The sequence below is a fragment of the Erithacus rubecula genome (genome assembly GCF_903797595.1).
Source record: "Erithacus rubecula genome assembly, chromosome: 8".
NCBI classification, from domain to species: Eukaryota; Metazoa; Chordata; class Aves; order Passeriformes; family Muscicapidae; genus Erithacus; species Erithacus rubecula.
Genome location: NC_136659.1, coordinates 36496917 through 36513962, shown reverse-complemented (window position 1 = coordinate 36513962; position 17046 = coordinate 36496917). Strand labels below are relative to the sequence as shown.

Genomic DNA, 17046 nt, shown 5'->3' with positions numbered 1-17046 from the left:
AGGTGTGTGTGCTATAGGACAGGTGTGAGTGTCTGTTCAACTGACAACAAATCTCTTCCCTCCCAAAACTCTCAGTGCCCCCCAAGTTCTCACAAGGCTCCACTCACAGCCAGGGCTGAGATGGATTTTGGGGTTTTTAGGGGAAATGGCAGCAGCAGCCAGGGCTGAGATGGATTTTGGGGTTTTTAGGGGAAATGGCAGCAGCAGCCAGGGCTGAGATGGATTTTAGGGTTTTTAGGGGAAATGGCAGCAGCTGGGGCTGAGATGGATTTTGGGGTTTTTAGGGGAAATGGCAGCAGCAGCCGGGGCTGAGATGGATTTTGGGGTTTTAGGGGAAATGGCAGCAGCAGCCGGGGCTGAGATGGATTTTGGGGTTTTTAGAGGAAATGGCAGCAGCCAGGGCTGAGATGGATTTTGGGGTTTTTAGGGGAAATGGCAGCAGCAGCCGGGGCTGAGATGGATTTTGGGGTTTTTAGGGGAAATGGCAGCAGCTGGGGCTGAGATGGATTTTGGGGTTTTTAGGGGAAATGGCAGCAGCCAGGGCTGATATGGATTTTGGGGTTTTTAGGGGAAATGGCAGCAGCACAGGGACCCAGAGCCCTCCAGGATCAGCATTTTGGGGGCAGGGCCTGGTGTCTGTAATTAAACATTAAACTGCTCTTTGTGCTCAGAAACCCAAACCAGCGTTCCCCGTGTCTGGAATTGTGTTTGCAGTTATTTAATTTGGAGTTCTTTTTAAAAACCACGGAGTCTGGAATGTTTGTTCTCCGCTTTTTTTCACATCATTACTCTGATACTGCTTGATTAGCTCCCTCCCCAGTCATGATTGGTAATTAAAATAGGCATTAAAATTAGTCACTTAGCAATTTTGCTGTTCAATTGGCAATTAAATTACTTAATTGCAATTAAAGTCCTAATTTTAATTGGCAAAATGATAGATGTAGATTTAAGATAATATGTATAAATACTTTAATAAGTGTCTATATAAGGATTACTTAATTACTCAACTTCAAGTTTATGCTGTTAACTTTAGAACTTTTAAGTGAGTAATGAAATTTATATTACATCTATTCTAAGGATATGGTAATTAGATGTTTCACTTAGCCCTGGCAGGGCCTTGGCTGGTAGTTGGTGTGGCTGGTGCTGGGGGCAGCTGGCCCAGCTCCTCCTCTGCCTTGGCTTCTATATTTTATATTTTATATTTTGTATTTTTCAGAATCTCTGCTGCTTGGTGTGTAACTCTGAAAGTTCATGTCAGGTGTTAGTAATGTAAATTCACAGGGTGGTTGGACAAAACAATTCTTTCCCAGCTGGAGAATCAAGGACAAGTGGTACCCAAAAATCAGAAACAGTGAGGGAAAGGGGGCTGAGACTTCATAGCCTGGGGCTGTGGTTGGATAATTGACCCCAAGATGAACCAAAACTTACAAAAGTGTAAAACTGGGACCAGGATCCATCCTGGATTTGATCTGGGTGCAGCCCTGGCCGGGCTCTTGCACTGCCCAAGGTGAATCCAGGCTGGGCTTTGGGAGCCCAGATCCCAGGTTTAATTAACACAGCACCGTTAATTGCCCTGCCCTGCTCTGTGTCCCTTCCCCAGCCACACTGGGCTGGGAATGATGGAAACTCTGGGGAGGGATAAAATTAATTCAAATAATAAAAAACCCCACCCCCCCCAACCCAATGTGCATTTAAATAAATAAATATCAGCCATTCGATAAAATAAATAAATAAACATCAGCCACTTAATAAAATAAATTAATGAACATCAGCCATTGAAATAAATATATAAAGGAGATTTAAATAAGTGTCTAAAATGCATAAAAATAAGGAAATTTATTAAATTAAATACAACAAAAAAGGGCCAATTAAAATAATAAATGAAGTCCCGAAAATAATGAATTAAGCAATGAGATAAACAGAAATAAAATAGAAAATAATAAAATTAATTTGAAATAAAAAACTAAACACAAATAACTCAAATTAAAAATACGGCAATAAATCAAAAATAAAAATCAAATCAATAAAACATATAAAATGGCGTTAATAGCAAAACAGAAAATAACATTAAAATAAAATAAAATAAAATAAAATAAAATAAAATAAAATAAAATAAAATAAAATAAAATAAAATAAAATAAAATAAAATAAAATAAAATCCGCTTAAATTCCGGGTGGGCAGTGGGGCCTAGCTCCATCCCAGTCCCGGCTCTGTCCCTAATCCCAGTTTTATCCCAGTCCCAGCTCTATCCCTAATCCCGGTTTTATCCCACTCCCGGCTCTGTCCCCACTCCCGGCCCTTTCCCCAATCCCGGCTCTGTCCCTAATCCCGGTTTTATCCCAGTCCCGCCTCTGTCCCTAATCCCGGCTCTGTCCCTAATCCCGGTTTTATCCCACTCCCGGCTCTGTCCCTAATCCCGGTTTTATCCCACTCCCGGCTCTGTCCCTAATCCCGGCTCTGTCCCTAATCCCGGTTTTATCCCAGTCCCGGCTCTGTCCCTGATCCCGGTTCTGTCCCTAATCCCGGCTCTGTCCCTAATCCCGGTTTTATCCCAGTCCCGGCTCTGTCCCTGATCCCGGTTCTGTCCCTAATCCCGGCTCTGTCCCTAATCCCGGTTTTATCCCAGTCCCGGCTCTGTCCCTGATCCCGGCTCTGTCCCTAATCCCGGTTTTATCCCACTCCCGGCTCTGTCCCTAATCCCGGTTTTATCCCAGTCCCGGCTCTGTCCCTAATCCCGGCTCTGTCCCTAATCCCGGTTTTATCCCAGTCCCGGCTCTGTCCCTGATCCCGGTTCTGTCCCTAATCCCGGTTTTATCCCAGTCCCGGCTCTGTCCCTGATCCCGGTTCTGTCCCTAATCCCGGCTCTGTCCCTAATCCCGGTTTTATCCCAGTCCCGGCTCTGTCCCTGATCCCGGTTTTATCCCACTCCCGGCTCTGTCCCTGATCCCGGTTCTGTCCCCAATCCCGGCTCTGTCCCTAATCCCGGCTCTATCCCTGATCCCGGTTTTATCCCACTCCCGGCTCTGTCCCGCGGGGTCGCGCGCGCCATCCCGCCGTTCACGTCACGCTGACGCCACGCGGGGGCGGGAGCGGCCCCGCCCTCTATGCAAACGAGGCCACGCCCCCGCCCCCCGCGCGTGACGTCAGCGGTCGGAACCCCTGCAGCGGGGCGCGCGCGGGCAGGAGGGGGCGTGTCCGGGGCGGGCCCGCGGCGGCGCTGATTGGGCGGCGGCGCTGACGCGCGGTGACGCGCGGGGGCTCGCGGCGCACGTTGGCCGGCGGCGGCCGCGGCCACATAAACAAAGGCACATTGCGGGCGGGCGCAGTCCGGACCGCGCCGCCGCTCCGCCGCCGCTCCGCCCGCCGCTGCATGCGCGCCCCGCGCTCCGCTCCCCGGTGAGTGCCCGGCCCGGCCCGCCTCCCGCGGCCCCTCCCGGCGCGGGGTCCCGCGCGCGAGGCACCCCCGTCCCGTCCGGTCCGGTTCTGTCCCGTCCGGGCTCCCGCGCTGCACGGGTCGCGCCGCCCGAGGCGGAGTGTCGCCCGCTGGCTGTCACCCGCGCCCCGCTCCGGTACCGGCACGGGCACCGAGCCCCGCGCATCTCCCGGGGGACGCGCCGCCGCTTCCCCGAGGGCTCGGAGAAGGGAAGGCGGCCGGCGGTGCCGGTGACAGCCCGCCCGCCGGGAGCCTGCTGCCGCTTACCGAGAAATATCCCCGACCCAGCCCGGACCTGCTCGGAGAGGGGCGCGGGTGGCGCTGCCCCGCACCGCTCCCCAGAGCCGGGCACCGCGCCGCGCCTCCGGCTGGCTGGCTGTCTGTCTGTCCCCGCGCCGCCGGCTCTGTCTGTTTGTCTCCGCGCTGCGGGCTCCGACTGTCTGTCCCTCCACCGACGAGTCCGTGTGTCCGTCCCCGCACCAGCGGGTTTCTGTGTCAGTCCCCCGCCCCTGCTGCCCGATCCGTGTGTCGTTGTGTCTGTGTGTCCGTCCGCTCCCTGATCTGCGGGTCCGTGTGTCACTGTGTCCGTCCGTTCACCGGCGGGTCCGTGGCTATCTGTATCCGTCCGCTCGCCGTCGGGTCCATGTGTCAGTGTGTCCGTCCGCTCGCCGTCGGGTCCATGTGTCAGTGTGTCCGTCCGTTCACTGGCGGGTCCGTGTGTCCTTCTCTCCGTCCGCTCCCCGACCGGCGGCTCCGTGTGTCCGCCCGCTGACCGGCGGCTCCGTGTGTCCGTCCGCTGACCGGCGGCTCCGTGTGTCCGTTCCTCGACCGGCGGCTCCGTGTGTCCGTCCGCTGACCGGCGGCTCCGTGTGTCCGCTCCCCGACCGGCGGCTCCGTGTGTCCGTCCGCTGACCGGCGCTCCGTGTGTCTCCCGCAGCCGTCGCGCCGGGCAGGCTGGAGCCGGAGCCGCCGCCGCGCTCTGAACCCGCGGACCCCTCGCTCCCCGCCGCGCTCCGACGCTGTCCGCCCTCGGCTGCCCCGAGAACGCCGCTCCCCCGGCTGAAGGTGGGTGCGCTCCGTCCCGCGGCCCGGCGGGGCACGGGGGTCCGGGGGGTCCCGGCGGGCACGGGGGTCCCGGCGCTCGGCCCCGCCGCTGCCCGGTGCGCGGTGCGGGGCGGCGCGGCCCGAGTCTACCTGACGCTGTTTCGTTCGCAGCCATGCCCTGTGTTCAGGCTCAGTATGGATCCTCGCCTCAAGGAGCCAGCCCGGCCTCCCAGAGCTACAGCTACCACTCCTCGGGAGAGTACAGCTCCGATTTCCTGACTCCGGAGTTCGTCAAGTTTAGCATGGACCTCACCAACACCGAAATCACCGCCACCACTTCTCTCCCCAGCTTCAGTACCTTTATGGACAACTACAACACGAGCTACGACGTGAAGCCCCCCTGCTTGTACCAAATGCCCCTGTCGGGACAGCAGTCCTCCATTAAGGTGGAAGACATTCAGATGCACGGCTACCAGCAGCACGGCCACCTGCCCCCCCAGTCCGAGGAGATGATGTCCCACTCGGGCTCCGTCTACTACAAGCCCTCGTCGCCCCCGACCCCCTCCACGCCCGGCTTCCAGGTGCAGCACGGCCCCGTGTGGGACGACCCCGGCTCCCTGCACAACTTCCACCCCAACTACGTGGCCACCACGCACATGATCGAGCAGCGCAAAACGCCCGTGTCCCGCCTGTCCCTGTTCTCCTTCAAGCAGTCTCCGCCCGGCACGCCCGTCTCCAGCTGCCAGATGCGCTTCGACGGCCCCCTGCACGTCCCCATGAGCGCCGAGCCCGCGGGGCCGCACCCCGGCGTGGACGGGCAGCCCTTCGCCGTGCCCAACCCCATCCGCAAGCAGCCCTCCATGGCCTTCCCGGGGCTGCAGCTGGGCCACGCTCCGCAGCTGCTGGACAGCCAGGTGCCCTCGCCGCCCTCCCGGGGCTCCCCGTCCAACGAGGGGCTGTGCGCCGTGTGCGGGGACAACGCGGCCTGCCAGCACTACGGCGTGCGCACCTGCGAGGGCTGCAAGGGCTTCTTCAAGGTGAGCGGGGCGGGGGGGAGCCGGCGGGGCGCCGAGCCCGCCGATGGAAATGGGTTAGGACAGAGAACCGCGTCTGAGCTAACCGTGCGGAACGGAATTCCCCGTGGTAAAATTAAGCCATCTCTTTATTTCACCATCCTGATTGAATAATCTTATCGTTTTAAATAGAGGAGGTCTCCAAGGAATGTAAATAATATGAATGCCCACGGATTTGTATTTACCGAGCGTCTCTTTCCCTCCTCTTGGCATATAAAACACGGCTAGGAGCTGCGAGGTTAGCTTGGATGTTAACGCTGTCAATTTTCTCCTGTTAAATGCCCTGGGAAAAAGAAAAAAAAAAAAAAAAAGGGAAGGAGGGGGGAAGGAAAAGGAAATAAAAGGGAAACTAAATAAAGGGGGAAAGGAAAAGAAGGGAAACTAAAGAGGAAAAGGAAAAGAAGGGAAACTAAATAAAGGGGGAAAGGAAAAGGAGGGAAATTAAATAAAGGGGGAAAGGAAAAGGAGGGAAACTAAATAAAGGGGGAAAGGAAAAAAAGGGAAAGGAAATCTTTAAAGGTAGAAGAAGCAAATGGAAAAATCAAATAATGGAAAAGAAGCATTTAAAAGGGAGGATAGATTAAAGGGAGGAAAGGGAAGGGATATAAAGGTAAAAAAAGAGGAGAAATAAAGATAAAAATGGGAAAATAAAATAAAAGGGGGGGGGGAATGAAAGCGGGAACAGAGAACAAAGCGGAAAATCGGAGAAGAAAATAAAAGGGGGGGAAAGGGAGAGGAGGATGAAGGGGAGAGGAGGATGCGGGCGCGGGGCGCTCCCCGGCGCTGACCCCGCTCGGCCCGCAGCGCACGGTGCAGAAGAACGCCAAGTACGTGTGCCTGGCCAACAAGAACTGCCCCGTGGACAAGCGCCGCCGCAACCGCTGCCAGTACTGCCGCTTCCAGAAGTGCCTGGCCGTCGGCATGGTCAAGGAGGGTGAGTGTCTGTCCGCGTGTCTGTCTGTCCGTCCGTCCGCGTGTCCCCGCGGCGCCGCGCTGACCGCTCTCTCTTGCAGTGGTGCGCACAGACAGCCTAAAAGGCCGGCGGGGCCGCTTGCCGTCCAAACCGAAGAGCCCCCAGGAGCCCTCTCCCCCCTCTCCCCCGGTGAGTCTGATCAGTGCGCTGGTGAGAGCCCATGTCGACTCCAACCCGGCTATGACCAGCCTGGACTATTCCCGGGTAAGCGGCACCGAGCTCGCGGAGGGTCCCCGCGGCCGCTGCGGGGGGAGAGGCGAGGCCGGGGCCGGGGGCTGTGCCCAGTGTGCCCACCCTGCCCTGCCCTGCCCGCCCGGGGCTCGGCTCGGCTCGGCTCGGCCCCGCCGGGACCGGGGGCTCGGCTCGGCTCAGCCCCGCCGGCGCCGCCCGGGATCGGGCCCCCCGCGCACGGCGAGAGCCGTTCCTAATCGAATTAATTACCCCGGAACATCTAATTTCCTCACCGGTCAGAGAGAGCTTTAATTGTTATCCCAGCCCGCTCCCCGGCCAGGGACGGGGTGAGCAATTTCACGGGTTATAGACTTTAGAGAACCTCATTAAGTGCTTTTTAAAATGAATTTCCAGTTCCAGGCTAACCCCGACTACCAGCTGAGCGGTGACGACACCCAGCACATCCAGCAGTTCTACGATCTGCTGACCGGCTCCATGGAGATCATCCGAGGGTGGGCGGAAAAAATCCCCGGCTTCACTGACCTGCCCAAAACGGACCAGGACCTGCTCTTCGAGTCCGCCTTCCTGGAGCTGTTCGTGCTGCGGCTGGCGTACAGGTGAGCGGGCTCGGGGCAGCGAATCACGCCCCTTCGAGGTCCACTGCTCTGCATTTTATTAACTCCTCGGTAATTAGGTGCCTCTTAAATCCTTCATTTATTGCTCCTCAAGTAATTAGTTGTTTAGATTTTTCTCCCCCATCATCTCCTTTCTTATTATTTTGTTTTATTTCCTTCCTGTTCTCTCTTGTTCTTTTTTTCTCTTTCATTCCCTCTTCTCTCTTATCTTTCTCTCCCTCCCTGTCTTTCTCACTTTCTTCCTTTCGCTCATTCTTTTTTCTCTTTTGTCTTTCTTTCTCTCCGTTTTCTCTTTCTATCTAATTTTCCTCCCTCTCTCATCCATCCATCAGTTCATTCTGGGGTTGTCCCCTTCCTTCCAGGTCCAACCCCGTGGAGGGGAAGCTGATCTTCTGCAACGGGGTGGTCCTGCACCGGTTGCAGTGCATCCGTGGCTTTGGGGAGTGGATCGATTCCATCGTGGAATTTTCCTCCAACTTGCAAAACATGAACATTGACATCTCTGCCTTCTCTTGCATCGCTGCCCTGGCCATGGTGACAGGTCAGTGTCCCCCTCCCCGCCCCCCGCCCGCCTCTGCCCGCGGCACTCCCGTAACATCCCGCACCCTTCCCTTGCAGAGAGGCACGGGCTGAAGGAACCCAAGAGGGTGGAAGAACTCCAGAACAAGATTGTAAACTGCCTCAAAGACCACGTGACTTTCAATAACGGGGGGCTCAATCGCCCCAACTATTTGTCCAAACTCTTGGGGAAGCTCCCCGAACTCCGCACGCTTTGCACGCAGGGGCTGCAGCGCATTTTCTACCTGAAACTGGAAGACTTGGTGCCACCGCCAGCAATAATCGACAAACTTTTCCTGGACACTTTACCTTTCTAAGACTCTTGCCGTGCTCTTCCACTGACCCGAGGAGAAGCTCCGGCTGCCTGAAGGGAGCTGGTCTGGCCCCGAGCAGCACCCCTGGGTGCAGCTCCTGCAGGAGGAACGCGATGGGCATTTGGCTCCGGGGCATCACGGATGCAGCTCGTGGACTACACAAACACCATGGTATCAACTTTTTATTCTCGGCTTCTAAATGAGTTTGTTATTAAGGACTTCTGGTGCGAAAGACAAGCCAGGCTGGCGGCTCAGGCTCGCGCCGTGACAAACCCCAGTGTTGAGGTGACCCACAAGTCTCACCCTCCTAAAGACTAAAGTTTTCTGCTGTAGAAGAAAGCTGTAATATACCCCCCAACCCCAAACCTTGCGTGGGCGCCGTGGCATTAATGAAGGCAAAAGGCTTGTAAATTTATCAGATGCGGTTTGGCTTTAAAAAAAAAAAAAAATTTAAAAAAAAAATTCTTCCGTGCCTATTTATGATGAAACGTGGAAAACAATTCTAAAAAAAAATAAAAAAATAAATCAAAAAGAAAAGCTAAATGTGTTTAGAAAAAAAAATATTAAAAAAAAAAAGAAGAATTAAAAAAAAAAAAGAGAACCCAATCTGTCCATACCAGGGAAGCATGACGATTCCAGGGTGACAATGTTATAGGCACTTGCTATTTCAGTAATGTCTATATTCTATAAATAGTATTTCAGACACTATGTAGTCTGGTAGCTTTTATAAAGACTGGTAGTTATCTAAGCTTCAAACATTTTCTCAATTGTAAAATAGGTGGGCACAAGTGTTACCCCCCGGAATTCCCCCCCAAAGGGACACATAGTGTTTGTAAACACCGCCCGACACCCCTTGTTTGTAAGTGTTGTATGTACTGTTGATGTTGATTAAAGAAGAAGTTTATATCTTGATTATTTTGTTGTCTAAAGCTAAACAGATCTTGCATGCAGCAGCTTTTGACTGTTTCCAGAGTGCTTATACTATACATAACTCCCTGGAAATTACTGAGCACTTTGAATTTTCGGTTTGTTTTGTTCCGTTTGTTTTTTTACGTCTAAAAATTGTCGGTTAATATATTATTTTATGTTCGAGTAATATTTTTAATATTGCCATATTCTGTAGTATTTTTCTTTGTATACCCCGGTTTGGCACACGGGAAAAGTCGCTGCCTTTTTTTAATATGGTGTACGACAGTTAGAAACGCGGATTATTATTATTATAATTATTATTATTATTTTTTCTCCCGAGAACTCTTTCTTTGAGAAAGACAATTTTAATGTTTACAACAATAAAACATGTAAACGAATCGAATTTCGTCTCCTTTCTGCCGAAGTGCGAAGCTGCTCCGCCAGCCCCCGCCGCACCCAGGGGACAAAAGCCTCTGCCCGTGCGGCGCTCCCGGAGCGGCGATGCCGGGGCCGCTCCCGTTCGGTGCCGCGGGAGGAAGAGGAGGAAAAGCCGCGGTCGGAGGTTGGTCCCTTCCCCGGTTTTACCGCGCTCGGTCCCCGCCGCATCCAGACCCCGCATCGGGACCCCGCGTCCTGCGCCATCCATCCATCCCTCCCTCCATCCCCCCCGCGCCCGCCTTCGCTCAGGCGCATCCCTTGCTCATGGGGGCTCATTCTTCAGGAAAACATCTTTAAGGGAGGCACTGAATTCCCAAAGCTGCCCCCGCGGCGGCGGAGGGGCTCGGGGGGCAGCGCGGAGCACTGCGGGGTTCGGGGAGCGCCGTCCCTAAATCCCCGGCGTCCTGCAGAGAGTCGGGTCAGGAGCGCCTCTCGGAGCCCCGCGGCACCGGGACCGTGCTTGGAGCACCGGGACCGTGCTTGGAGCACCGGGACCGGCACCACCGCGCTCGGAGCCCCGCGGCACCGGGACCGGGGTGCGCTCCCGGGGGTCCCGCGCGTGGAGAGGGAGGAGGAACCCAAACCCCGCTGGTTCACCCGCGGGTGGGTGCGGGAAGCCACGCCCGGGATCGGGTTTTGCTGCTCTGTGCCACGCGTCCCGCCGTGCCCTAAACCCCACGGGCACGGGTGAGGGGCAGCCTGTCCCCGCAGAGGCGGGGAGCGTCCCGGTGCCGCATCCCCGTCCCGGTGCTGCATCCCCATCCCGGTGCTGCATCCCCATCCCGGTGCTGCATCCCCAGCCCGGTGCTGCATCCCCGTCCCGGTGCCGCATCCCCATCCCGGTGCTGCATCCCCGTCCCGGTGCCGCATCCCCATCCCGGTGCCGCATCCCCATCCCGGTGCTGCATCCCCATCCCGGTGCTGCATCCCCAGCCCGGTTCAGCATCCCCAGCCTGATGTCACATCCCTGTCCCGGTTCAGCATCCCCGTCCCGGTGCTTCATCGCCCTCCCGGTGCCACATTTCCAGCCCGGTTCAGCATCCCCGTCCCAGTGCAGCATCCCCAGCCCGGTGCCGGGTCCCCGCGACCCGCGGCTCTGCAGCCCCCGGTGCCGATGAGCCCCGAGCAGCGGGTTTGCCGGGGAAGAGAGTTTGCGGCTCGGTCAGGCGAAAAATTCCTGAGATAAAGAGTTGTAAGAAGGAATAAAAGTCGGTGCCGGGGCAGGCGGGTGCTATGCGGGGCTGGGGCGGAGGCGGGTGCTGCCGAACTCATCCTGAGCGGGGTTTTGAGCTCGGGATTGCCACGGGCACGGGGCTGGAGCAGTTGCGGCTTTAACCTTAACAGTGCACATGGAATACAGATACCTCCTAAACGTATGGAGAGAATGCAGACATTCCCTAAGTACGTATGAGTAAATACGGAAGTGTGTCTATGCTATAGAAGGCGTTTAAAATGCAAAAGAGAGACAAAAACCTGTTTACAGAAAGAATTTAACAACTCGATCTCCCTCTAAACATCCCCAGCTGCTCCCAAATCCTCCCAGAAATCAGCTGCTTCCACCACTTTCATCAGAGTCTTTCGCAGTAACTTTTCCAACAGGTTTAACCCTCTGCACCTGGGGAAAGCACAAATTATCCTTCCCAGGCGGCAATTTCACACCTGTCTCAGCTTTCCCCTCTTTCCCCTCCTGTTCCCGCAGTTCTCCCGACTCGGCGCTCCCTGCGCTCGCCGTGTTCTGCTCCAGCAAGGCAGGAAAGCGAGGGAGAGGGGAGGAAATGCTGAGCGCTGTATAGAGACATTGAGAAAAATGCTCAGAGCGGGAGCTCCAGGCAGAATATGGAGCTGAAGGAATAATTTTTAACTGGTGGTATCAATGGGAGGATTTATTAAAAGATTTCACTTCTCCAGGCTTGCAATACTCCAGATCAATAGCTATCTTAATTATTTTAGCTGTGTGCTGCTGCTGGAATTTGTTACTGCTCCTTCTGCTGGGCTCATGTGAGGAGCAGCCAGACCTTGGTTTGTTCCCTCGCAATTTCAGCTTTTGTAGCTCCTTACCAACCCACGGGGCTGATTGGAACCCAACTTTTTGTTTGTGCAGTTGCTGTTTTCTGGAGTTACTCCCGTGGTGCAGCCAGGTGTGAGTGTGGAGTCTGTGCTTTGTCTGGCACTGACATTGGCGCTCCCAGTGCAGCCCCAGCTGGGGAGGTCTCTGCTCCTCTCCAAACTGGGCACCTTCCTCCTGATGCGTGGGTGGATGAGGAGGTTACACCAAGGCACGATTTCCCCAGAAATGCCAAGATTTCCACAGCTGGCAAAGCCCGGGGGTGGATTCAGGCCGGGTGTTGCTGCTTCCCCTGGTGTTCCGCTGGTGACACTGAATTCCAGCCGCGGTTTTTGGAGGCTCTGGCCGATGTGATGCTGCCCTGGGTGTGTCACCGAGTGCCACCAAGCTGGGGTGGCCCGGGGACGAGGAGGTGGCGAGCTTTCCCTGCAGCTGAGTTGCCTCAGGTGGGATTGCAAACCTCGGCTGCTTTGGGTCCTTACCCTAATTATCCCGATCGGCGTGTCACGGGCACAGCCAGCGGGAATTCACAGCCGGGGTGCTCAGAGCTGCGAAATTCACGTTTTATGTGATTTTACCCTCCTGCCTTTTCTTCAGTGGGAGAAATCCCCGGGCTGGCTGCATGCAGAAAGCACCTTGGATGCACCTGTAGCTGATTTTTTATGTATAAATAAACCCCTCGCTGCATAATCTGCACTTGCTGAAGCGTTAGCCCTGAGTAACCTCTGCAGCTGGGGACGGTGCAGAGGGAGATGTTGGTATTCATGAATGTTTTGACATATTTGACATTTCCTATATGGTGTGCTTTCTCTGTTTTCCTGATTTCCTCCTGTCTCTGCTGCCCTGGTTTAGCAGTGAAGAGTTTCCTTCTCCAGCGTTGTGGGTTGGAGGCACGGTGTAGAGAAGCTTGTTGAAGGGTTGGTTTGTTTGTTTTTTTAATTTATCTTATTTCAAGGTATGTGTCCATCAAAATAGTGGCGTTTTAATGGGGTTATTGTTTTAATGGCGTGCAGGGGTGGCCAGGAGAGCTCCTTTAGGCAAAGCAGGTGATTTGTGTTCTCCTCCCAAAGCTGCCTGTCCATCCTGCAGATCTGAGGGATGCTGCACAGCTGGAGCTTCCTGCAGGAATTTTGGTTTGGCAGGACAGGAGCAGGGAGGAGATCTGGGCTGGCTCCAGCTCCCTCCTGCTGTTTGCTGCACCTCGGGGAAGGTGCCAGGCTGAGGGACTCAGGAGAAATCTGCTTTTGGACAGTGTGAGCAGCACATTGCACTGAGCAGGCCCTTTGTCTACTCGGAGAATTCCTAATTTTCATTCCAGTCTTTATAATTCTCTGTAAGGAACCAAATCCCATTTGCAATTTTGGCACCATCACTAAGATGGGAATTTCTGCAGCAAAACTCGGGTGTTTTGGTCACTTGAGCTTTTCCTCCTCAGCTGCTCATTCCCAGCTCAGCTGTGAGGCAGGAGGGTTGGATTCAGGTGGATGTTTCTGTTTGGGAGAAGTGCTGGTTTGGGTGTGGGCACTCAGCTTTTCTGTGTGACCCCTCTGGGGGGCTGCAGCCCCTGCCCAGCTGTGGGGGGCTCTGGGGTGGGGTTTTGGCAGGCCCTGGTTGTTTCTGGGCTGGTGCTCTGCCTGAATTAATGGCTTTAACAGGATGGCTCTGCTCTACAGCACTGGCAATGCTCTCAATGCTTCTTGGGTGTCTTACCAAAGGCACAGGGACCTGCACGTGTTAATAAACATTAAATACCATTACTTAGCTAATTTTTTCTTGACTAATTTTGTTACAAAGAAAAAATTTTAATTGCTATTTCATTTTAATGTTCCTTACAAATGACACAATGAGCTGTAGCACCCCAGCCAGAATTACAACGACACAGAGATAATACAAACAGCAAAAAGTCTTTTATTTTTTGTGTGCGTGTGTGTTCCCATCCTCCAGAGCAGCCTGTGCTGGGCAGGGCCAGGGCTGTGTGTGCTGGCCCTGGGTGGTGTTGGTGACACTCTGTGGGTTCAGGGGGACAGGCTGGGCTCTGGCAGCTGGGAAGGGACCAACCTGAGCCCAGCCCCTGCAGCTGCCTCAGGGAGAAGTAAAGGGAAGAGACAAGCTCTGGAGCTGGGCTGGAAAGGCCAAGGCAGGGGAGCTGAGCTGAGCAGCCTGAGCCCCTCTGGAAATGTTCCTGCTCTGGGCAGGGAATGTCCCTGGCAGCCAGGGATGGGCTGGGGTCACCGAGGGGAGCACGGCCAGAGGGTGGCTGTGCTGGTCAGAGCTCAGCCTGAGCTCAGCCTGAGTGTGCTGGTCAGAGCTCAGCCTGAGTGTGCTGGTCACTGCTCACACCCAGAGCCCATCCTGAGCCCACCTGGGTGTGCTGCTCACAGCCTGAGCTCCTATTCAGATGTGCTGCTCACAGCCTGAGCTCAGCCTGAGCCCACCTGGGTGTGCTGGACACAGCCTGAGCTCAGCCTGAGCTCAATTTTTGGCTCACAGCCTGAGCTCCTATTCAGATGTGCTGCTCACAGCCTGAGCTCAGCCTGAGCCCACCGGTGTGCTGCTCACTGCTCACACCCAGAGCTCACCCTGAGCTCAGTTTGCTGCTCCCAGCCTGAACTCCCACCCAGCTGTGCTCCCTCTGCAGCACTGGGGGAGCAGGGCAGGGCTGCTGCACCCCAAAAAAGCCTGGCCTGCCAGAGTGGCTCAGTGCTGCTCCTGCCAGGGGACACTCCCCTGGCCATGGCACTCCTGCAGGACTGCCCTGAGCCCTGCTCTATCCTGACAGGTCCCAAATGCTGCTCCTGCTCCCCAAATGCTGCTCCTGCTCCCCAAATGCTGCTCCTGCTCCCCCCCTGCCACTCTGCAGAGGAGCTGGGGCTGCCCCATCCCCTCCAGGCTGGGCTGCACACAGCTCACAGCACTCTGTGCAATGGGACAAGGTCCCTGCCACCCCAAACACTTTGGGATTTTGTGATGCCGTGATGCTGCAAGTCCTTTCTGCAGGAGCTGTTCCCTGGGTGGGGAATTCTCTTTCAGAGCCATTTAAGGAGTTTGGGACCCTCAGCTGGGACAATTTTACTCTGCTGCTGTCAGAAATGGCAAAGGAGAGGGAGAGCAGGAATTTGGGTCCATGGGATCAGGGCTGCCTGCTCCTGCCCTCAGGGTGTTTTTGGGATTTGTCTCTGCAGTCACTTAGTGAAGCTTTATTTTCAGAGCACAGCATTTCCTAAAGCTGCCATTGAGTGACTCTCACTGGATGTTTTATTTCTGTAAAATTGGGTGTTTCCCTGGGTGTCTCCAAATAGAATGGATGTGATTTTTGAGAGATGTGACTTGCAGTATCTGGTTGTGAATTTTGCAGCTTTAGGCATGTGAGTATGTGGCATCACCAAACTGCTGAAGCTCAGGGCTGGTCAGCACAGCACCACAACATTTTACAGAAATATTTACAGAATGTAAATGTTGAGGATCTCAAAGAATAGCACCCCAAATTCATATACTCATGTTTGTCATGAATCATCTCCTGTGTAACAGCACAAAGAAGGACAATAAAACACACTTGGGCCTATTACAGATTAATTTCAAGTTGCATCCTGATGTCTTTCTTCCTGAAAACTCTGTGAAAACAGTTCTTTGTGCTAATTCCTGAAGATGAATCATAGAGAATTGGAAGAATTGTTGCATTTTTCTTTCACTGCATTTCCTGACACAAACAAATCCAGTTTATGTCTTCACAAAGCTTTCCTCACCTGTAAGTGAGCAGCAGGGCCATGATGAGAAATGCATATTCCACAAAATACATTTGGCTTAGGGTGGTGTTTCTAACAGATTAGCAAACAAGAGATGATTCAATGACAAAATTGCCAGGAAAAGTTCCTGCTCTTAGTGAGGTGGTGCTGAAGTGAGGAGAAAGCTGAGAGGAGGGAGGGTCAGTAACCAGGGCTGGAGAGAAACCTTGGAATTGCAACCCCAGCACTACCTGAGCCATGGGCTGGAGCAGGTTTATTTTCTGTGTCAGAGGCTGCACAAACCCTGGGATCCTTCACAAGTGTTTGTGCTTCCAGGAAGGAATCCTGGCTTGGTGCACCTGCCTGAGCTCCTTCCCAAGTTTATGAATAATATTTATTTATTTTTATATCATTTATTGCCCTGTTGAACCCCAGTGGACTTGGCCATGTGCCTTCTCATGGATCCTGTTTGGCCACCAGGCTCTTTGCACGGGTATTCCTTCCTCGGCCTCTGATTTAAATGAGAAAAAATTCAGGTGTGGCCACTTGTAGCACATGGAGAGCACTTGCAACCAGCTCCTGACCCCCTTGTAGAAGTGGTGTTTAAATGAAAGGGTTAACACAGTGTTGGGCACAAATGTGTAATTTTACTGCCAGTTGCAAAGCCCCATTTCCAAACCCTGCTCAAGTTGTGAACAGAAGTGATGTTGAGAGTCCTCCTCATCCCTCCTGGAGATCCCTCTGCTCCATAATTGACAATCAGCCCTCTCTGCCCCTGTTCTGGCACAGTTGGTGAGGCAGGGCTGGCAGATGTGCTGGGAGCTGCTCCATGGTGTGGAGCACAGCTGGGAGAGCCCTGCAGCACCTGGATCAGGGCTGGGCTGTACCTGGATCCCTGCAGCACCTGGATCCCTGCAGCACCTGGATCCAGGGCTGGGCTGTACCTGGATCCCTGCAGCACCTGGATCAGGGCTGGGCTGTACCTGGATCCCTGCATCACCTGGATCCCTGCAGCACCTGGATCAGGGCTGGGCTGTACCTGGATCCCTGCATCACCTGGATCAGGGCTGGGCTGTACCTGGATCCCTGCATCACCTGGATCCAGGGCTGGGCTGTACCTGGATCCCTGCAGCACCTGGATCAGGGCTGGGCTGTACCTGGATCCCTGCAGCACCTGGATCAGGGCTGGGCTGTACCTGGATCCCTGCAGCACCTGGATCAGGGGCTGGGCTGTACATCCATCCCTGCAGCACCTGGATCCAGGGCTGGGCTGGGCTGTTCTGAGCTGTGCTGTGCCGTGCCAAGCTGTGCTGAGCTGGGCTGGACTGGGCTGTTCTGTGCTGAGCCGTGCCGTGCCGCGCTGTTCTGTGCTGGACTCACTGTTCCGTGCTGTTCTGGGCTGGGCTATGCTGTGCTGTTCTGTGCTGTTCTGTGCTCACTGTGCTGTTCTAAGCAGTGCTGTGCTGTTCTGTTCTGAGCCGTGCCGTGCCGTGCCGTGCCGTGCCGCGCTGTTCCGTGCTGGGCTGTGCTGTTCTGTTCTGTTCTGAGCCGTGCCGTGCCGCGCTGTTCCGTGCTGGGCTGTGCTGTTCTGTTCCGTGCCGTGCTGTTCCGTGCTGGGCTGTGCTGTTCTGTTCCGTGCCGCGCTGTTCCGTGCTGGGCTGTGCTGTTCTGTTCCGTGCCGCGCTGTTCCGTGCTGTTCCGTGCTGTGCT

At 54.8% G+C, this 17046-nt stretch overlaps 1 protein-coding gene across 2 annotated transcripts; it reads left to right on the top strand.

The window, feature by feature from the left end:
- Positions 1–3324: 3324 nt before the first annotated feature.
- Positions 3325–9174, top strand: NR4A2 (nuclear receptor subfamily 4 group A member 2). 2 transcript variants are annotated; one of them, XM_079310545.1, is made up of 8 exons: positions 3325–3397; positions 4372–4499; positions 4650–5515; positions 6356–6485; positions 6565–6653; positions 7110–7312; positions 7693–7871; positions 7949–9174. In XM_079310545.1, the coding sequence occupies exons 3-8, from the start codon at positions 4652–4654 to the stop codon at positions 8203–8205; spliced, it is 1722 nt and encodes a 573-aa protein (XP_079166671.1). In that variant the 5' UTR covers positions 3325–3397; positions 4372–4499; positions 4650–4651; the 3' UTR covers positions 8206–9174. The 2 variants fall into 2 exon arrangements, with proteins under 2 accessions (XP_079166671.1, XP_079166670.1); XM_079310544.1 differs by having other exon boundaries at positions 3335–3397; positions 6565–6728.
- Positions 9175–17046: the final 7872 nt, after the last annotated feature.